The following is a 23,523-nucleotide window of genomic DNA, read 5'->3' as shown; positions in this document are numbered from 1 at the left end:
TTGGAAAGAGAAATGGTTTGGTCATTATAATCAAAACATCAGACTATGGTGGAGAGAAAAAAAGACCCAGGATGTATCTTGCTTGTGAAAGGAGTAGCCAATATAGAGCGACAAAGAAGTTAAAACATGATGGCAACAATACATCAAGAATAACCGGTACGAAGAAGTGTGGTTGTCCTTTTGATATGAGGGCTCACAGGTTTACCACACATGATGAATGGACATTGACCGTAGTATGCGGATTGCATAATCATCCACCTGCGGAGCACCTTGAGGGACATTCATATACGGGGAGGCTATCAAAGGATGAGAAAGCATTGTTAATGGATATGTCAAAGAGCATGGTTCGGCTAAAAGAAATCCTAGTAACCTTGAAACAGCGAGATACCCTCAATATAAGCACACTTAAAACCATTTACAATGTACGCCATCGAAACAGGGTGGTACAGAGAACTGGAAGATCACAGATGCAACACTTATTGGGTGAATTGGCCAAGTATAATTACATTGAGCGCCATCGGTCTGAAGAGTCCACGATGACTATGACAGACTTGTTTTGGGCACATTCTACCAGTTTGTACTTATTTCGGTCTTTCCCACGTATATTAATTATGGATTGCACATATAAAACCAACAGATATCGTCTTCCTCTTCTTGAAATTGTGGGAGTGACATCAACTGAAATGACATTCTCTATAGCTTTCGCATACTTACAGTATAAGAGGGTCGATAACTATGCGTGGGTGTTAGCTATATTGTGTGATGTCATGGATGGTTTTGTTGTGCCAACAATTATTGTTACTGACAAAGAGCTAGCCTTGATGAATGCCATACAGAAGATATTCCCGAGTGGAAGACATTTATTATGTCGTTGGCATATCAGTAAGAATGTATTGACCAAATGCAATAAAATGTTTGAGACACAGCAGAAATGGGAAAAGTTCAACCATGAGTGGAACTCTTTAGTGTATTCATCTTCTGAAATTCAATACAATGAGCGTCTTAAATCATTACTTAAGGAATTCAGTAGTTATCCTGATGCAGTCAAGTACGTCATGGATACTTGGTTGGTTCCTTACAAGGACAAATTTGTGGTGGCATGGACAGACACGTGTATGCATTGTGGCAATGTTACAACGAACCGGTTAGATTACTTTTCTTCAATATGTTATTAATAAGTGTCATGTACTTGATTTTAATTTGACTTACATTGAATTGAACAGGGCTGAGAGTGCACATGCAAAACTTAAAAGACAATTGGGTTCATGTCAAGTCTCATTTCAGGCATCATTTAAGAAAATACACAGTCTACTTGAGTTGTAACACACCGATACCAAGGCTTCATTTGAGAAAAGTCTAACTGTTGTGCAATATCAATTTAAACCTTCTCAGTTCACGGAGCTATGGGGTAATGTGTCTATCTCTACATTGGAGTATTTGCTTGTAGAGAGTAAGAGAGCCAATTCCATTGGTATTGATGTTGAAGCTTGTGGATGCGTCCTTCACCACACTCATGGTTTACCTTGTGCCCATGAGATTGCTGACTACATCAGACAAGATCATCCTATACCACTTGCTACCATACACTTACAGTGGAGGCAACTTCATATCTCCGTATGCAACAAAGAAGAGGAAACAGATGTGACTTGTCATACAGAAGTAGAGTTGTTTGTGAACAAGTTTAATAAAGTGATAGAACCATGCGGTTGGAGCTTTTGAAGAAGTTGAAAGAGATTGTATATCCGGGAAACACTTTTCTTGTTGAACCAGAGGTGAAGCCCAAAACACGTCCTCGGGATCATAAGAAGATCAATGTTTCTACCCGTCGTGACCCGTGTGCATTTGAGTTGGTACAATCTGGACATGATTCCTTCTTACCTAGGGACACTCAAATCACTACATTAGCTTCTACTCTACAAACCAAGAAGAAGCGACCTGTTAAGGGAAAGGAGAAGGTGAATCCGAAAGGGAAGGTATACATTACTAGAACAGTGAAACCTAGTGCATATGTCGATGCTTTCCCTTCTGGGTTGAAACCATACATTAAGTTTGTCAAGGATGTAGCTGCAGATGAGAATTATGGTTTCAGGGCTGTAGCTGCTTCAATTGGTCATACAGAAGATGATTGGGCTCAGGTTAGGCATGATCCGTTGGGTGAGCTGCACACACACAAAGAGGAATACATTACACTTTATGGGTCCTACGAAAGGTTTGAAGAATTGACAAGCATATTGTCATACTTTGAAGACAGTCCTAGATACTCACATTGGATAACTATGCCAGACATGGGGCATCTTGTTGCATCGTGCTACAATCTTGTGTTATACCACTTGTCATTACAGCAATGTCTTACCTTTTTACCTCTTAGAACAGTGCCAGTACCTCAACTTGATAGACGTGAGATTGCCATTGGGTTTGTCAACGAAAATCATTTCGTCCAGGTATAACAGAAACTTATAAATTGGGTTTGTGCATGTACAAGAAGTTATAAGGTATGACCACTAACTCAGTTGATATTTGGTGCAGGTTTTGCTGCAGCCAGGCCATCTAGTTCCTTTTATAGCCACTAATTGGCAAAAATACCGTCACCCTTGTGCTGTCGACTGGGATGATGCCTATGTGCGTCGCATTCAACATTTCAAGGACATTATTCATGATAATGTAGCTACTCGAGAGACTTTTGATGTTGTTGATGTCACATGACACATGTATGCATTTGACAATGTTAGAATTATGGAAGAAATTAATTGATGTGTTTTTGATGTTGATGTGTTCTGTTTTGCAATCTGGATTGAATGTTATCGACCATTATTACCATTCCATTGTAATAAGAAAATATCATTTACAAAATCAACGACCATTGTTACCATTCCATTCTAATAATAAAATGTCATTACAATACCATTGTTGTCATTCCATTTTAATAAGAAAATATTAACCACTGTTATCATTATAACAATATCATCTTACAAAAAACACCAAAAAAAATCCATCAACTAACAAATAACATGTCACCAATCAGCTGTATGCCTACGCCTAGGCCTACAACTGTATGTCAATGTCGAAGATGGAAAGCGACCTCCAATATAACTAGGTCCAGCAGAACTAGGTCCAGCTTCGTCAATGTGCTGACCTTCAAGGACATGCGTCATACTCTCGATAGCCTAGTAAAGTCAATAAGGATGTCGAATCCCCTCCTCATAACCAGCGTCAATAATAGGATATGAAATCTGCAATGCATATGCAATACGCTGCATTTGAAAAGAATATCACATTTTATGGAACATATCAGAAAATAAAAAGTAACTTACAAATGCATAAGAGGATAATATATTACATCGGCATGTTGGCTGAAATCCTGATGGTCATGGACACGCGGTTCATCAGTGTGCTCAACATATAGGTGCATGATCTTCTTATACCAATCCATGTAACCCGGTACACATTCCCAAGGCTGATGAACTGGTGTGCTTCTCTGTTGCTCAGATAACACGTGGTTATCCCAAGCCTCCCAGATCCTATCCAAGTATCTATACATGACTGTATATCGTGTAGATATGTTACCTCAAGCACCACGACTGGGAGCTAGCGGTGCATCTAGGATGGTTTGAACCCTGCCAAACTGCCTCAGAACTCTATCTGGATGATAGGGTTCGACAACGTCTAAGCACTTTAAGCATCCATGGTAGAATGTAACCGGGTTACATGGATGCCGGTCTCTGCAGTTGTGGTATGGATCTCAAATAACCTGTAAACGTAAAGTGTTTTTGAATTAAAGTATATAAAGGGTAAGATAAATGGAAAGTGTTAAAATTATCTCAAGATGAGTAAACTTACATCAGTAGCTACCAAACTGTCAAGCTCGGCTCGAAAAGAGTTCAAATGATCAATGGAGGAACCCGCCTCTCTCCTAGATGCCCAATGGTACACGTGTGGCATGTCTTCATTGTAGCCCATGTTCTGGTGAGGTCGGAATGCTCGGAAGTGCTCATAAATCCACACCTCTAAAAGAGTCATATAACCACCCATCTGCTTAACCCCGAACTGGCTAGCATATCCTAACTGTCTATATAAAAATGCTAATGCAGCAGCACCCCAGGCGTAAGTATGAATAGATCCCAAATCCATCAATAAGCCAAGGCAAACAACAGGAACCCTGCCGCCACTCTTGTCACTGAATAGTGTACATCCCAACAGAAACAACAAATAAGCTCTAGCAGCACACTGTATAGCCTCCTCGGGGTCTAAATCTGTGACACCAGCAAACTGACTTCGCAACCACTCAAGCCTAACTGAACTGCTACCAATAGTAGAAACCTCTTCATGTGCTGCACGTTCAGTAATCCCCAAGCCATAAACGAGTAGTGTAACTCCATGATGATCTGTCACATCTGGTACGCTGACTGATTTGCCTACAATGGGAAGGCCAAGAATAGTGCCAACATCATCCAAGGTCAAAGTCATCTCACCAACTGTCATGTGAAATGTGTTCATCTCAGGTTGCCATCTCTCAACAAAACTGGAGATTAAAAGCTTGTTGACGAACCGATAAGTACAACAAGCTAACTGTGATAGCCCAGACTGCTCAATAATGGCTTTGAATCTAGTGTTGTTGTCTACTGACCACCATGGCCATGCAAGGATCTTCGAAGAGTGATTATGACACTTTAGGGGCCCTCGTTCCTATAACACAAATGATATCTCATTAGAAACCACCATACAACACACACACACAAAAAAAAAAAACTCATATACAAATGAATTTCACTTCTACTCAGGAATGTTTACCTCCCCATGCCAAATAGCTGCAGCGACATAACTGTTGAAACTCCGCAGTATTGATGGATCAGTCGGTCCACCTGGAAAAGCATGAGTAAGGTACTCTTCCTGGACAGTAGGAGAATCGGGTAAAGAGGCATCCTCCATAGCAATGTCAGGCATATCATCACCTTGAACTCGTCTTTGGCTTCGGCTTCGACTTTGACTGGCACTGGGGATATCGTATTCTACCGAAACTGGATCACGACCTCGACCACGACCTCGACCTCGTCCTTGCCCACGCCGTTGTCCCCATTCATGGTCAACATCCAATTCACGACATCGTCTATTTGAAGCAATAGGTGAGACACGTTGTTGATATTCAAAATCCATATTATCTGCAAACATTAATATGTTTGATGACCATCATCTTGATCAAACATAATACTATAATAATCTCATAATATATATAATTATAAACACATTAAGTATCACATTGTGAAAAATAAAATTAAAAAAAAAATAATCGATCCTAGTGCATTACTAATGCTCTTATTCCCTAATTCTATCCCCAAACAAAGCTATACCATTTTTCAATTCCATGTTAGTACCCATTGAAGCTCAAACAAGTTTTGAAAAGGTGATCTCAAATACAATATGTAGTGATTGATTCATATAGGTATAAATTATGTTACAATAATTAAAATCTTAATGCATTTTCTCAAATTAATTATCAATCAATAAGAGATTACCACAAATATAAAAAGAATATACAAAAGAATGGAGGAAAAAAAAAACCGTTCGGAAGTTGATTGTTGTCTGAATTTAATATATTCAGAGGTTGACTGCCGAAATAATCAAAAAGTTTTGAAAACCTACTGTTGAAATAAATCACTAATTTTGGATTCCTACTTCCGAACAAATTCCTTAATTTCGGAAAACTAGTTCCGAACGGTTTGTTTACACTCCGTGGGCCTTCGTTCGTTTTCAAAATGATAAAAACAAAACTCTACATTGCAAATTAAATAGGAATGATGATTCAAAAGTAAACTCACCTAATGAAGATTGAAAATGTGTTGGAATGCTTCAATGGAATGCAACTTTGGGAATGAAAGCTGTGTGAAGCTTTTACTATGGGTGTGTGTGTATTTGCACACGGTAAGCTTCAATGGGTGTGTGTATCCTCAAGGTTGAAGATGTAGCTTCAGCTTCAATGGGTGTGTGTATTTGCACTGTTGGGAGAGTGGGTTTGAGGTCGGGGGTGTGTGTGTGTATATGAGGGTAGATGTGGAATAAACCGTGTGTGTAGTGAGTAAACTAATTAGGAATTAATTTTTTTGGTGTATGTAATGAGAAGGATGTGCAAAGAGGGTATTTGGTGTGTGTAAATAGATGCTCCCATGTTTTTGGTATATTATATACGGAGTTTACATTTTTACCCCTCCCAATCTCGCCAACAATGGCAGCCATCACAACCCTAATCTCTCTCTCTCCTCCTCTTCCTCAACACTGAAACACACCCAGAACTATTGGAGGTGACACCGTTAGGCTTCGAAAAGACAGTGAAGAGGCCTCCGTCGGTGAGAAGTCGCACTCCGAGCACACTGTGTCTCCGGCAGAATGATCGAACACCACCACCGTCAGGGGCAAAGGTCCTCCATCATCGATCGAGTGTGATTCCAACATCAGACCGCACTCCGAGCACACTGTGTCTCCGGCAGAATGATCGGACACCACCACCGTCATTGGCAAAGGTCCTCCATTCGGAGGTCTCATCGATCGAGTTCTGATGTTCCTGGACATATCTAAGATGGGATTTGATGTAGAGGATTGAAGATGTTGATGATGCTCACTTGCAGTCCAAGCAGTACACGTTGCCCATTGATTGGATTCCTGGACAGATCTAAGATGGGATTTGATACAGAGGATTGGAGATGTTGATGATGTTAATGATGCTGATGTAGTTGATGTTGTTTATGGTTGATGATGTTTATGATGTTTTGATGATGTTTGTTGATGTAGTTTGTTGATGTTTATTGATGTTGTTTATGGCTGATGTTTGTTGATGTTGTTTATGGTTGGTGTTGATACACCGTGTTTATTGATGTTGTTCATGGCTGATGTTTGTTGATGCACACGTTAACGCATTTGTTTGTTGATGTTTTGATGATGTTGAAGATGTAGTTGATGTTGATGATAAATCTAAAAAAGGCCTATAGTAAGCTTGTTGGGCAATTCGGTAAATTACACATGAACACTAACTAGGAATGGCAATGGGGGGCAATGGAGTGGATATTAATTCTCCATCCCCATTCCCCTATTATAAATTTTCCCCATTCCCCATTCCCCATGGGTACCACCCTCCCCATTTTTTAATGGGTATGGATTTTCCCCAACCCACTTTAATCCCCATTTTTATTTTTTATATTTAATGTTAACAACCACTTTTTTTTTTATTATTATTAAGGTTCACAACAAAAACTAAATATACCTTCAATCTTTTTTGTTTCTTTTTTAATATATTTAATGTTAACAATTTATTTATTTATTTATTTATTTATTTATTTTTAAGGTTTACAACAAAAGTTAAATATACCTTCAATCTTTTTTCTTTCTTTTTTAATATATTTAATGTTAACAACCTTCTTTTCTTTTCTTTTTTTATAAAAGTTTTAGCTAAATATACCTTCAATCTTTTTTTTTTTCTTTTTTAATATATTTAATGTTAACAACTTATTTTTTTATTTTTTTTTTATTTTTTTAAGGTTCACAACAAAGCTAAATATACATTCAATCTTATTTTATTTTATTTGGTTCAACAACAAAATCAAATACACATTAATTAATTAATTAAAAAGTTTGTTTTATAATAATCAAATATATAATTTTGAGACAAACAAATAAGTTTTAGTAATTGAAAAAAAATATATGGAAGAACGTGGAAGATTAAAAAAAAAATTACAACCATCTCTCTCTCTCTCAATCTCACTCTCTCCTCTACATGTTATAAGAACCTGATTACAATGTTATAAGAGCATGTTTGAAGAAATAAAATGTGAAAGAACCTCTTTGAAGAAAGTGTTATAAGACGCATATTAAATTACATCAGGGCATAAACAAGGAATTGTTTGTTGATCTCTTAGCCACGAACATTTTAGACATTAAACCATCTTTCTCTTAGCAAATTTGAACCATTCATTTTAATTTGTCCAAAATCTAATTATACCTTTAACAAATCTGAACCACTCATTTTAAGATATCTATGCATTACCACACCCAATCCATCCTCCATCTTCTTCCTTTAGTCCCCCACGAATTTTGTTGTTTGTTACTTTTAAAAAACAAAAAATGTTTTTTCAATTAAATTTTTACTAATTTCACAACACCATCACCACTATTCTCACTTTCATTGTCACACTACCATCACCATAGCCACTACCATCATCACTGCCGCCATCACCCCACCACTATGTAACAATCTCTACTTTCACTTTCGTTCCATCACCACCACCACCAAATATAAAAATATTTTTTTTTAATTTTTTTTATAAAAAATAATTTTCATTAAAAAATATTTTCTATCTAAATAAATGAAGCATAACATTGGGAAACAAGCTGATTTCAGTTAAATCTGTTCATAACTAAGAAAAATTCTTTTAATTTAAAAAAAATTATTTAGTAAGACTTTGTATCCCCTTTTTGTTTTTCTAGCAAATAAATCTTTGTACCCATCATTTCTAACCAATCACGACTCATGCTTGTTTTGATTCTCTACAATTTTCTTGTTTTCAAATACATTCATATATATATATATATATATATATATATATAAATGTTGTGTAAATTGTGTGATAACACAAAACAAATAGATTCATACTCGTTAATTAAAATTTCAGAGCAAGCAAACCATTCTGAAAATTACAATACATAACAAAATAAAATAACATAGAAAAGCAAACCGAAATCTACACTAGACAGTGTCCTTAATTTTTTTTAAATAAATTTAAAAAATTCTAGATATGCATAAAATTTGATAAGAATAATGTGACAATGTTAATTAATGTGTATTTGATTTTATTGTTGAGCCAAATAAAATAAAATAAGATTGAATTTATATTTAGCTTTGGTTGTGAATCTTAAAAAAAAAAAAAAAAAAAACAAAAGAAAAAAGATTGAATGTATATTTAGCTTTGGTTGTGAATCTTAAAAATTAAAAAAAAAATGGTTGTGAACCTTAAAAATTATAAAAAAAAAAAAAAAAGATTGGAGGTATATTTAGCTTTGGTTGTGGATCTTTAAAAAAAAAAAAAAAAAAAAAAAAAGAAAGATTGAATGTATATTTAGTTTTGGTTGTGAATCTTAAAAAAAAAAAAAAAAAAAAAAAAAACATATGGGGAAATTAGTGGGTACCCATCCCCAACCCATCCCCTGTGAATATTTAAATAATATAACTTACCCTACCCAATGGATAAGAAAAAGAGGGGAAAACCCATGTATTTGAGTTGGGTCTCCATGGATATCCACAGGGTAGGTTATCCATTGCCATCCCTAACACCAACCCAAAATTACCCCCTCAATTACTGACCCAGACACGTAAATAAATGGGTACTAATGTCTTTACACATAAAATAGGACCTATTAGTCCAACAAAAGAACATTGGGACTAAATGGGTTAACATTCCCAAATTAGGGATTTAATGGTGCTTTCCCCTATAAAATATAATTAAGAATTGATTTAAATATAATTAAATAAAATATAAAATAAATAATAATTAAGAATTGAACTAAAATATAATTAAATTAGAATTAGATTAAAAAGTTAATAATTATAATAAATAATTAAATATTTTTGAATTAATTGTGATATAAAAATAATTAAATTAAAATTAGAATAAAAAATTAAGAATTACAATAAATAATAAGAATTTATAATTATTTGTGATTTAATTAAATTAATGATAGACATTATAAGTTACGTGTATTAAAAAGGAGAGAGAAAGAAAATAACAAAAAATATAGGAATTGAGGGTATTATAGTCATTTTACATCTATAGTAAACGGTGTTAATGGCTGCACTTTAGTCCAATCATATCAGTGCTTTATGGCTATATTTGAACGATAGGGAAATAAAGTGTTCTGGCCTCAAACCACAATGGAGTAAAATGAATTTAACCCTATATGATACACATAATAATTATTTCTTCTTATATATGACATAACATAAATATATAAAATTATATATTTTACACATGTCTCAATCAACTTCTTGTATCCTATATTTTTTTAAAATTTACGTGTCAACTTTTCCGTATTGTATTGTGTCCATGTCCGTATCATGTCGTGTCATGTATCCATGTGCTTCTTAGCTTAGAGAGTACTCCATCAAAAGAAAATTTAGATGGTGTCTTTGTTAATTATTAATCAGGTATTCCATCGATGGTTGATGGGTGGAAACATGCTGGTGATGAGGAAAATCAACATCAAAATAATATCTCCAACTTAAGGCATTTGGCAATAAAATTAACCCCAAGTTTGATTTTTGTTTTGTTTGTTTTTTACTACGAAAAATATGCCCAGTTTCTTCGCCTCCCACATTGAGTATGACATTTATCGTGTTGATCCACATAAACAAGAGGTTAAAAAAAAAATTAATTCATTGGCAATTTATATATGGTCACATATATGTTGCATTTTCAAGAGGAGTTTGTTTTTTAATCCCTAGTTTATTTTTCTATTTTCACCTTTTTTTTTTCTTTCACCTAATTAATTATTTCATGCCACAGGTTCAGAAGGATCCTCAAAGGTTGCTCTTACTCTTACCTCCATTTTTTGTGGCTTCTGGATTTATTATGACATTTGCTCAAAAACACCAAATTTTTTTAACATCAATATCGTATACATTCTATCATTACTATTCGTTCTCTTCTTTTTCCAAGCTTGTGCTTGGATTAGAGAAATCGATGATGCAAAATAAAAACATGAATTTGCACTCGCACTAGCAAAAAAGCTGGTAAAGGAAGAGGGCGATTGGAGTCATTACTCAAAAGACAAATGCTTAGACTGCACTTTCAAAAACTCAGACAACAAGACGAAGTTGAATAACCCAATTGTTCATGCGACCCAGACTGGCATCATTGAGTTGGTTAAGGTGATTTTGAAAAAATTCCCTGATCATGCATACAACTTTGACGAGAATGGAAAGAACATACTGCACATAACCGTTGAGCAAAAAAACAGAATTCCATATGATACTACTTAAAGAAAAAAGTTGATCACAAGGATGGGATGTTGTCGGATATGTTGATAATGATGGGAACACTGTATTGCATCTGGCGGCCAACTCAGGAACCAGTCCTAAAGTTGTTCTTGGACACTTGAACCAAATGACATGGGATGTATGTTGGTTTAAAGTATGATTAAATTTATTTAGTTTTGGAAAATGATATTTGTTACCAGATGAATTTCACCAGATCCATGTGACTAATGCTATATGTATTTATAGAATCCACTATATCTAGAAAATAATGTTAGGTTCCATTGTATTTTTGGACATGAAATACATATGACGTTTGTTTTGTGAATTTATGCAAGGTAAAAAATACGATGATATCAATCTGGTCATCTATAGCAAATCCTCTATTATTTTTTTGTTTCTAAAAGGCCTTGGGAGTATCCCTCACACGCCAAATATTGTACCCTAATGGCATGTTTAATTGGGTGGATTAGAGCATGGGAATGAGATTATTAATCGATGGGCCCAATTATCTTATATTTGTTTTAATATTTTGGTTTAGGATTATTAATCCAACGGATAATTAATCCAACAAATTTGTAGGATTATTAGTAATGGGGAAGGGGTGGGATTATTAATCCAATGGATATTAATCCAATTGGATAATGAATACCACACTAATTTAATAGGATTATTAAACATGACCTAAGATCAATACCAATAATAAGGAACAAGATCCTCTATCACAGTTTGTCTAGTCTCTTTGTGTGAAGGGCCCTATCTACTACAATAATAGAGGCAGAGATAAATCGTATAGTAGAAAGAAAAAAAAGTTTAGAAGGGGACAAAATAATGTGAAATAAGTCTCCTCAGACCAATAATAAGAACTGAAAAATACTAGTAGTATGAGAACATCTTTCCAATAACTCAGTGTTCAATTGTGAGAGATGTTGGGGGCCATTACAATTTCACGTGTTGTTATTGGAGAAAAGCCGACCCCTAATAGTATATGTAAAATTTATAGGATCTATATATATCATGAATTAAAACACTATAATAATTTGGTTATTCTAAACAATTAAAATAGATTTAAATACATACCGTTTAATCTCGTAATACCATCAGATATCAAAAATATCAAATAATAGTTTTCATAAATGAAAAACCCTATTATCGACTCTTCCCATCCTTCTCCTAATCTTTAGGTTGTCTTTCAATGGGACTAGCAATTATTTGATTCACGTATATATAGATATATGTAAACCCTAATGGAATAGGAGATGAGACTAAGCCTAAATAAAACAATTACTAAGCTCTCCCACTAAGGAACCCAAATAACTTAAAATAGATTTTACACCTCCATACCACATATCAACATATAAAATAATAAACATACTAAGATGGACCATAACCCAAAATTTTATGGATCACAATACCAATTTTGAACTCATACCAGTCAATCTGTTTGAATCATTTTCAACCCGTTTTTCACAAATCAAACAAAATAAAGTCAATTACAGCTTAATTAAGAATAAATTCTTACAATATAACATACAAGTTGCATCCTTGAGCCCTAAAACTTCAAACTGACACATATTTGGTTCATTAATTCTTCATTCTTTTCTTCCACAGCGCATATGGTTCGATTCTGCTCCACATTTTTTGTACCTTGAAAGTACATATCTATTGCTCTATTTTCTCCCCTATTTGCCTTGGTCGCCATGCTTTCAATTCAGTTGTCATGGTTTCGAAGCAACGATTTCTACATAGCCTTGCCATTCAAATATATTGTTGCTACGACTACCCTTGGTTGCTCCACAATCTTCACTATCACAGCATGTTTCCAAGCATATATCCTTGATCGCATCTCTTTTAATCGGCATTTTTATATGTGGCCTGCCAGTGTTATGATGGTCCTTGTTTACGTAGACGCATTATACCTGACCTTTTATTACAAGTTCTTTGTGATTTGTTGTTCGCTCGCCTATAAAGGTCAGGAAATGTAGAATTTGTTTGTTTAACTTGTATCCATATGCAAGAATATCCAAGCATTGCTATTTTAAATTTGTGACACAATGACTTGTACTAAGATTGTTTGAATTTTTATACTGATTGTTATAAACAGATGTATGCAAGTTTTAATAATACTTGTTCTTTTCTCATGAGATAAAGTTCATTCAACAAATATTTGTTGAGTTTATGAAATTTAAAGTGCAGTAACTTCTAAAATGATAAATTTCTTGTAGAACAGATCAAAGAATGACGATGTGAGATCAAATTGTGCAACCCTACGAAGATCATTTATTTGTTGAATGATTGTCATGATATCTATCATCGGACTCTAGGGGTGAGCACGGATTGGTTTTGTGCGGTTTACAGGGGAACCAAGGACCGAATGCTACCAACTGTTCCTAAAATTTGATCTTCAAGCTAAACATCCTGTGTCATCTATATCATTGATGATTAGCTAGATGGGGGAGGAATTGATAATTCTAATATGGAATCTAAAACAAATTCTTTAATAGAAAAATATTAAAGTGTTGCAAACAGGAGAATATATTAAAATTAATTTGTAAAACCTATCTCTTAATTGCTTTGAGTTATGTGAAAGTGCCAAAAAAAAAATACTTGCAAAATGCAATGTTATAGTTATTAGAAAAAACAGAATAGTACAATATTTTCTTATTCAGTTTAATAGTCTTTTACTTGATTTTTTTTAACTAACTTACAAGAAAATGATATGATTAAACTGAATTTACATAAAATCAAGGTTGAAAACATAACCCTGCATAGTACGGGTAAAATACTAGTTGTATGTAAACAGAAAAGGGCAACTGACAGCCACCTTAATTATTGACTTCTTTTTATACAAAACCAAAATTCCAATTTTCATTTTCCTTCTTAACAAAAAAAAGAGTTTAGTTTTCTTGGTGCTTCAATTTGTTATTGGTGGGAAGACTTTTTATTATGGGAAGACTGTTCACAATATTTGGTTCTAAAAAATTGAGTCCATTTTTTAAAAAATTGAGGCTTTATTTTCCGTGGTTTTTTTTAGTAAATTTTTTAATATTTCACACAAATTTGTTATTTTTTAAATACACTTAAAAAATATAATATTTGTGGAAAAAAAAACTTTAAAAAATTCACCAAATACAAAAAATACCAAAAAATATGAAATTCAATATATTTTTGTATTTTGTTGTATTTAATGAATTTTTTTAAAGATCTTTGCACAAAATTTTTACTTTTTAAATATATTAATATTAAATCTAAAAATTAAAACAAAATTGATTAAACTATTAAAAGAATTATTAAAATTATAAAAATATGAATTAAAAACTAATAAAACTGTTTTTGAAAATTAAAAACCGAACAAGGTGTCTGTTTTTTTTTTCGAAGACTTGTACTTGTTAGAATGTGTATCAGGTTAGGTCTTGGCATTCATGTGACCTGTGACAATTGAGTAGAGATTATTAAAATGTACAAACATAATTCAAAAACATAAAACACTTGCAAACCCTTCTTGGTTTGGTTTTCACTTGATCAGATCAAGCATGCTGATGACAATTATGGGAGGAAACTTTCATCAACTCATGCATGGCTTTGTTGTGGTCTTTTTACTATTTGAAACTCCGTTCTGGATCCAGTTCAGGAGTTGGAGACTCTCAAATTTGTTGCATAGAGGAGGAGGGACAAGCACAACTCATCCTTAAACAAGGCCTTGTGGATAAAGAAAAGGCTGATTGTTGCAGATGGAGCGCAGTTTATTATAGCAACGAAACGGGTCACGTAACCAAGCTAGATCTTGGTGGCTTGCCTATTCCTGAAGCTAGTGCCATTCCTTTGAGAGGTGACATTAACTCTTCCTTGGTCGAATTGCAACATTTGAATTACTTGGACCTTAGTAACAACAATTTTGGAGGGAGTCGCATACCAGAATTCATAGGCTCTCTCAGCAATATACAACACCTCGATCTATCATACGCTAAATTTGGTGGAACAGTCCCCTCTCAACTTGGAAATCTTTCCAAGTTGCAGTCTCTTGATCTTAGTGCTTATGGTGGTGGTTCTATGAATGTCAAACACCTTGAGTGGCTTTCCCGTCTTTTGCTCTGTTTGCTGGTTTTTCTTGATCTCAGCAGTGGTCTGCTTGCTGGTTTTTCTTTGCTTTTGCTCTGTTTGTTGGTCTCTCACCAACTAGGAGGTTGGAGCTTGACATAGCTCCAAGCTCCTCTTTATTGATGTGATTTATCATACTTTGTATGTGTTTCATCAATAAAGTCTTCTTTTTGCCGATCAAAAAAAAAAAAATCTTCCATCCTTAAGATACCTGAACATGAGAGAAGTGCAGTCCTTAGCAAGGCTAAGGAGTGGTTTCAAGTAGTTAATAAGCTCCGTTTGCTGACTAACTTGAGCATAGGTTTTGAGCATAGGTTTTTGTCGGTTTCCTAAGATTGTTGTGCCTTCATACCTCAACTTTTCTACCTCTCTTGCTATCCTTGATCTCTCTGGAAATGGTCTCATTTTGTATTCCTTATTGACAAGCAGGACCCTTAAATTTTAGCCATCGTATTTGAATGAAATCCAATCAATTCCTTGCACACAAGTGGAGAAACTGGAACCATTGACCTCCTACTGGAGTGCAAAGGTTCTGACCAACAAACTTACACCATTGATTAACTACATGGGGGAGCTAGCCTTTTTATATTAAACTTACTAAGTAACATATCAAAATTAAACTTTTGATTTTTAATTTTTGTGTTAATCAAAACGAGATGAGACAAAATCATCCCATCTACATGCAAAGGTGAAACTCTAAACTCTAAATAAATAATGATTTGTTTGGATTAAATTTGTTGTGTAACTTTTTATAATCAAATTTTAGTATTCTTATGGACATATTTCAATTAATATTCAAAGTTTTATTTTCCACGAGTTTCAGCGTGCAATAAAATTTTAAAATTTAGTAAGGATCTAGGCTAAAATTTGCAAAATTGAATTAAATTTGAATAGTGTCAAATGCTTAGTATACATTACTCAAACAATTTTTCATATTTATAATTACAAATATATATATATATATATATATATATTCAAAATGTGCAATACATTAGTTTAGGTCAATTGAAGACATTTTTGTGTGTGCGTTTAAATTTGGGTAACCAAATTATGCTCGAATTCTTTGAGATATACTCAGATTTAGATTTGGACAAGTAAGTTGAGATAGATCCCCTCTACATTTTGAACTGAATCTCGAGACACATCTTTAAATCGACCAAACCTGGCCAAGTTGCAATGCGACTTCAAGATACTAATAATTTTTGTTGGGATTTTTGGTGAAAGGTCCTACCTAGTAAACTTTTGTTGCCAACAGTCAACACACAATGCGGATTTTGCTTCAAGGACACTAGCTTGCACTATGAATCATGAATTCTCTCAAAGGAGCTATACTTTTGGGATAAACATGAATAATAAATAAGAATGAAAACTTAATTTTCAAGACTTGTACATGATGATGACAATGGAAGCTAAGTGAAAATGCACTCATCTTTGCACTCTTCCATGCATTCTCAAAATTAGAAATAAAATGACCATAAAAATAAAAAGTATAGAACTCAAGATACTTTCACTAATTTCATACATTTTTCATTGATTTTAATATTTTTTTTAACCTTTTCACCAATTCCAAAATACTTGTATATGCAAATCCCAACATCAAAAAATGTGCAAGGCACACTTGTTAGCATTTACCGTAAATTAATATATTGCTATAGTTGAATTGTATCTGCAACTATTTGAGTGAATTGGTAGGAAAATGTTAGCATTAAGTACCGGTCAATACAAAATCGTATATGTTGATATGTATTGAAATTTTGCAAGCCTATTTTCTTGATCGCATATATTTTAATGTGGATTCTTATATGTGGTATGTCAGTGTTATGATGGCCCTAGGTTACGTAGACGCATTATACCTGACCTTTTATTGCATGTTCTTTGTGATTGGTTCACTCTCTTATAAAGGTCAGGAAATGTATAATATGTCTGCTTTATTTGTATAGATATGCAAGGATATCTAAATGTAGCTATCTTAAATTTGTGGCACAATGACTTGTACTAAGATTGCTTGAATTTTTACATTGATTGATATAAACAGATGTATGCAAGTTTCAATAATATTCATTCTTCTCATGAGATAAAGTTCATTCACCATATATTTGTTGAGTTGATGCAATTAAAGTGCAGCAACTTCTAAAATGATAAATTTCCTCTAGATCAAATCAAAGAATGACAATGTAAAATCAAATGGTGCAACCCTACGAAGATCATTTATCTATTGAATGATTGTCATGATATCTATCATCGGACTCTAGGGGTGAGCACATATTGGTTTTGTAAGGTTTAGAGGGGAACCAAGGACCAAAAACTACCAACTGTTCCTACAAATTTGGAATAAAATCAAATTATAGAAATTGTGGAATTAAACTACACCAAACCTATGGGAAATGGTTCGATTAAGCTTTGGAACAACTATTCAAGACAGAAACCAATAATATTCTCAAATGTCAAAATCATATTCATTTCCTGCAACAATATAAATAAAATAAGAAAGCTAATTAGGCTCAGGTAAATAAGTACTATATTAAGAATAAAGCATTGAAATTGAAAAATATTAATAAAAGAAAAACAACTCTTCTATGCCGCAAGTCATCATAGTATATTAATTAGTGAAAACATATAGCAGGTTTTAAGATTTGAGGTGAGTTTCATGTCCAAAAGAAATCATCCCCCTTTCATTCATAATATAAATGAACAAATTAATCCTCAGGAACAGAACCATCAATAGTTAATAGATATAGAAGACTAGATAACAATATTTAAAAAAAGGACAACTATCACTGTTTTAAATAGTTATCCTTGTTTGGAGGCATTGGTGGTAGTAGGGTGGTGGTGGTGGTAATGTGTCAGTAGTGACAGGTGTGGAGGTTGTCATTGTGTGGTGGTAGTGACAAGATGGTGAGTGGTGTTGGTAGGGTGATGGCAACAGGAGGGTGGTGGTGGTGGTGGTGGTGGTGGTAAAAATGGTGGTAGTATTTATAAGACTCTAATGTCTTGTTAGGTCCAAAAAACATTTTTACCTTTTAAAAGTAAAAAATATTTTCTATCAAAATCGGCTCATTTTCTGTTTGACTTCGAAAAATATTTTCCATTAAACTTTCATTTTCTATTGTACCAAATACTAGAAATCGTGAAAAACTTTTTTCACCAAAATGAACAAAGGCTATGTACTCCGAAAATGAAGTTTATTGTGCAGATTCAAACAAGAATAAATTTTGTCCACTCATTTCATTTTCAAGATAATTTTCAGAATACTTAATAGTGGTTGAAAACCACCGCTGGTTGATCTCTGGCGCCCACATCTGGCCAGTACCTCTATCAACTCACCAAGTATATTTCCTTATTTTTGTTTTTATAACACTGACCAAAATCACTTTTTATTTTGCCACTACCACCATCTCCATCAACTCACCAAGCATGTTTCCTTATTTTTGTTGTCAAAACTTTTACCAAACTTTTTTTTTTTTTTTTTTTGGTCTTTTGTAAAAGTAAAAAAACTTATTTTATGTTTTATGTGTCCTGACAAGCCACCTCAATTATTAATTTCTGAATACAAAGACAAAAGTACAGTTTCATTTTCTGTTTTAACAAAACAAACCCACCTTTCATGGTGCTCCAATTAAAGTTGATGGGAGAACTTTCGGAAATCAAATCCATCTTCCTGTAGTGTGTGGGTCAGGTCAGGCCTTGGACATTTTTGTCGGTGGCCAGATTTGATCTTGAAATCAATGTTTCAATTATACGTCAAGCAGCCACAAAATCAAAGTTGAGCGAAATCTTCGGTCGACAAAAGTCTTTGACAGCATATCAAGCAGAGATTATTAAAATGTACACACAGAATTCAAAAACATAAAACACTTTAAAACCCTGATTGGTTTCGTTTTGAATTTTCTTCATCTTGATCAGATCAACATGTCCATGATGACAATTAAGGAAAGAAGCTCCCAACAATTTGTTGATGTCTTTGTTGTAGTCTTTTTACTATTTGTGAATTCCCCTCCTGCATAGAGAAGATGCTAAAATTTGGTGCATAGAGAAGGAGAGACAAACACTACTCATCCTTAAACAAGGCCTTGTGGATGATTATGGCCCTCTCTCTTCTTGGGGGAGCGAAAAAGAAAAAGCAGATTGTTGCAGATGGAGAGGAGTCCATTGCAGCAACCGAACAGGTCACGTAACCATGCTTGGTCTTGGCAGCTTGCCTATTGCCATTCCTTTGAGAGGTAACATTAGCCCTTCCCTAGTTGAATTGCAGCATTTGAATTACTTGGAACTTAGTAACAATAATTTGGGAGGCAGTCGCATACCCGAGTTTATTGGTTCTCTCAGCAATTTACGTCACCTCAATCTATCTTATGCTGGATTTGGTGGAACAGTCCCCTCTCAACTTGGGAACCTTTCCAAGTTGCAGTCTCTTGATCTTAGTCCTTATGGTGGTATGAATGTCCAAAACCTTGAGTGGCTTTCTCATCTTTCATCTTTAAGACACCTTAACCTGCAAAATGTGGACCTTAGCAATGCTAAGGAGTGGTTTCAATCAGTTAATAAGCTCCCTTTGCTGACTAGCTTACGCTTAGATTTATGTCAGCTTCCTAAGATTGTTGTGCCATCATACCTCAACTTTTCTACCTCTCTTGCTATCCTTGATCTCTCTGGAAATGGTCTCACTTCTTCTAGTTTCGATTGGTTGTTCAACTTTAGCAGTGCCCTCATTGAGGTTGATCTCTCTAATAACCGCTTACAAGGTGTGATTCCCTATGCTTTTGGGAACATGATTTCCCTTGCACACCTTGATCTCTCTTCCAGTCAGCTTGAAGGTGGAATTCCGAAATCTTTTAGTAATTTAAGCAGATTGCAATCGTTGGATCTATATTTCAACAAACTAAACGATAGCCTTTCTACCATTATTCAAGTCTTGTTTGGGAGCATGGAAAACTCATTATTAGAGTTTGTACAATTAAGTAGGAATCAACTTAGAGGCTCGTTGCCCAACAACATAAGTTTTCCAAGACTGACAGATTTACATCTTGATCGCAATCTATTGGATGGGTCTTTTCCAGAAACTTTTGGACAACCATTATGTAATCTTCTTGTTCTAGATTTGTCCCAAAACCAGATTACGGGGTCATTGCCTGATCTTACCTTATGTTCATCATTGAGAGAGTTATATCTCTGGAAAAATCAATTCAAATGGACTCTATCTAGAAGAATCGGGCAGCTTCCCAAGCTCGAAGTTTTGGATGTTAATTCAAACCATCTAGAAGGTCTCGTCTTTGCAGCCCATCTGTCGAATCTCTCCCGATTGCAGTTCTTAGACTTGTCTCTTAATTCTTTGGTTTTAAAGTTCAACTCAGGGTGGATTCCACCTTTTCATCTAGATACCATAAGGCTGAGATCTTGCAAGTTGGGCCCTCATTTTCCAAAATGGCTTCAAACTCAAAAAAACGTTTCTGTGCTTGACATCTCTGCTGCTGGAATTTCAGCTACCATCCCCAGTTGGTTCTGGGACCTGTCTCCAAGAATGCGTTTGTTAAATATCTCTTATAACCAGATCAATGGCATCATGCCCGATTTGTCATTGAAGTTTCCAGCGTTTCCTGCAATAGACTTGAGTTCTAATCACTTTGCGGGTCCAATACCGTTCCTCCCCCCTACTGCAACATCACTGAATCTCTCCAAAAACAAGTTTTCAGGGTCAGTTTCTTTCTTATGCACAATTAAATTTGAGCAATTGACCCGTCTTGACCTTTCTGGCAACATAATAGGCGGAGAACTCCCTGATTGTTGGATGCAATTCACATATTTGGATGTTCTAAGCTTGGCCAACAACAACTTAACTGGGAAAATTCCTAGGTCTCTGGGCTCCATATCGAAGCTTAAGGTACTGCAGTTACGTAACAATAATTTCACTGGGGAATTGCCTTTGCCTTTGAGAAACTGCATAAACTTAATAATTATTGATTTGGGAGATAACAGAATATCTGGAACAAAACCAACTTGGATAGGGGAAAGTCTATCTATGTTGGTTGTTTTCAGTCTGCGATCAAATGAGTTCCATGGAAGCATACCTACTCATTTTTGTCAGTTAAACAACATTCAAATCTTGGATCTGTCCCTAAATAATATTTCAGGGACCATACCAATGTGCCTTGACAACTTTTTGGCAATGACTCAAACTCAGAGATTTGATCCAACCATTTATGTTATTTATGATCAAACTTATACCATCCGGGATGGTGAAGAAGGTTATTACAGCCCCCATTAAGTCCTCAGTGCATTGTTGGTGTGGAAAGGTAGGGAATATGAGTACAAAAATACTCTAGGACTTGTGAAGAGCATTGATCTTTCGAGCAATAAGTTAACCGGAGAAATTCCCAGTAACATTACGCGTCTTGTTGGTCTGGTTGCCATGAACTTCTCAAGAAACAGGCTAACTGGACCAATGCCTGCAGAAATTGGCGACTTGAAATTGTTAGAATCTCTTGATTTGTCCAGAAACCAGCTTTCTGGGGGAATTCCTATAAGCCTTTCAACCTTAAATTTTCTTAGTCACTTGGACTTATCGGACAACAACTTATCAGGAAGAATCCCATTAAGCACTCAACTGCAGAGCTTGGATAATTCAACATTTGTTGGAAATCCTGAACTTTGTGGGGCACCACTTACAAAAGTGTGCCCAGGAGATGAAGCACCTCAGAATCCAAAAGGACCAGATGGCACTTATGGCCTAGATAATCAAGAGGATGAGGGCACATTCATAACCACAGGATTTTATGTTAGCATGGGGCTTGGATTTACTTTTGGGTTCTGCGGAGTCTTTGGCAGCTTAATACTCAACAGAACTTGGAGACATGCTTATTTACAATTTTTGATGAACATAATAGATTGGCTCTATGTGGCTGTAGCTTTGAATACCGCGAGATTGCGCACAAGGCTTCGAATCTAAATGGTATTTCATTTCTACTTATTCCTGTATTATCTACACATTAGGTTCTGTTAACACGTTCACACAAGTCTCTTTCAAAATTGGGTACTAAAAAGTGCACACATTGCTGGGTATGATTTCTTCAGTCCCTTAGGTTCCCTAGACATTGTAGGGCTCACCATTTATGAGATATGCCTCTTAAGCCACCCATTGTCCCCAAAGATTAAATTGTTAGGAAACAAGTTCAACAATGTATATGAAGTTATCCAACCCCCTTCATCATATGCAATCCTGTTTTGTAGGTGGAGAGAAACAAAGAACTGAACAAAAAGGCCTGTCTGACCTTATCTTTTGCCAGACCCTAGGTGAATTCTAAAAATGAGACCTCTATACATATTAAAAATATATTGGTAAAATGGTATGTATGCACTTTTTCTTTTTTTTTTTCTTTATAAATCTAGTAGCACCCACACAAAGTTTGTTTTGCATATATATTCATTACAATTATTTTTAAATTTTATTTTATAGATTAAGATAAGGTAAGATGAAATTATTATAAGAACTCAAAAAGATAAAAATATGGCCTTATTGGTTAATAGTTTAAAATCCAATTTACAATAGCAGAAACAAAAATGTACAAAAAAATTAAAATTATAATATCAAATAAAAAATAAACCAAAACATCACTTACTTTTCTCTTGTTTAGCTACAAAATTACTAATGGACAGACAATAGATAACAAATATATGTTTGATAAACTGTTCTTGACTTTCTATTTTTATTTTTTTTGGTCACAGATAGATGGACTGACATGTGGCTGGATTTGGGACATTTATTTTGTGTTTGATGTTTACTTTACAGTTTTGTTTGAACATTTGTATTGTATTTAAATATTTTAATACATTTGAACATTCTTAGTTTTTATTTATTTATTTAATATTTGGTTTTAATTTGAACATCCAAATATGATAATATAATAAGAAAACATCCCCCCACACACACACAAAACAAAACATTTACTTTAGCTATTACATTATTACTCAATAATTTCTACAGAAAACGAAACAAACATTGAAAAACAAATTGGATTAAAAGTTTATGCAGAATACCCAGATTTTGAATGAAGCAGAGGGACGAAACTAAACTAACCGATTTGGAATTTAGGACTTCTGGTGATTTTCTTCTTCTTCCTCTCTATCTCTACCAAAGAAAACAACTTCAACTTCAAGCACTTCGCTGCTAATCCCAAAGTCAAAACGCAAAAATTAGGGCTGAAATCTAAATCGCTGACTTCGTTTTACAATTTTTTTTTTTTTAATATATATATATAGAAAACATTTAACATACTTATATTTATTTTTAGTAAAAATGAAAATTTTAAAAAAAAAAAGTATAAAATTAAATTAGTAATTTCGCATCTAAAAAGATGAAAAATATGAATCTCAAATTAAAAATTTATGATGAATTACACTAACCTCCATTAAAATTAAGA

General features: G+C 34.4%; 1 protein-coding gene and 2 long non-coding RNA genes across 3 annotated transcripts; 2 read left to right on the top strand and 1 right to left on the bottom strand.

The window, feature by feature from the left end:
- The first annotated feature begins 1,700 nt into the window (after nt 1-1,700).
- Nucleotides 1,701-2,703, top strand: LOC145800199 (uncharacterized). The gene is made up of 2 exons (XM_082889844.1): nt 1,701-2,441; nt 2,527-2,703. Exons 1-2 carry the CDS (start codon nt 1,701-1,703, stop codon nt 2,701-2,703), a joined length of 918 nt encoding a protein of 305 aa, XP_082745970.1.
- Nucleotides 2,704-17,434: 14,731 nt separating this feature from the next.
- On the bottom strand, nt 17,435-23,307 carry LOC145800993 (uncharacterized). The gene is made up of 2 exons (XR_014341743.1): nt 23,181-23,307; nt 17,435-17,572 (listed from the first exon to the last, which is right to left on the bottom strand). It is a non-coding gene; the product is annotated as an uncharacterized LOC145800993 (long non-coding RNA).
- Nucleotides 18,778-22,988, top strand: LOC145800994 (uncharacterized). Its single transcript, XR_014341744.1, has 2 exons — nt 18,778-19,329; nt 22,829-22,988. It is a non-coding gene; the product is annotated as an uncharacterized LOC145800994 (long non-coding RNA).
- Nucleotides 23,308-23,523: the final 216 nt, after the last annotated feature.

This window comes from Camellia sinensis, chromosome 10, assembly GCF_055761805.1.
Source record: "Camellia sinensis isolate YWXY chromosome 10, ASM5576180v1, whole genome shotgun sequence".
Lineage (NCBI taxonomy): Eukaryota > Viridiplantae > Streptophyta > Magnoliopsida > Ericales > Theaceae > Camellia > Camellia sinensis.
Note: the sequence above shows the minus strand (reverse complement) of the source record. Positions and strands in the feature narration are given on the sequence as shown.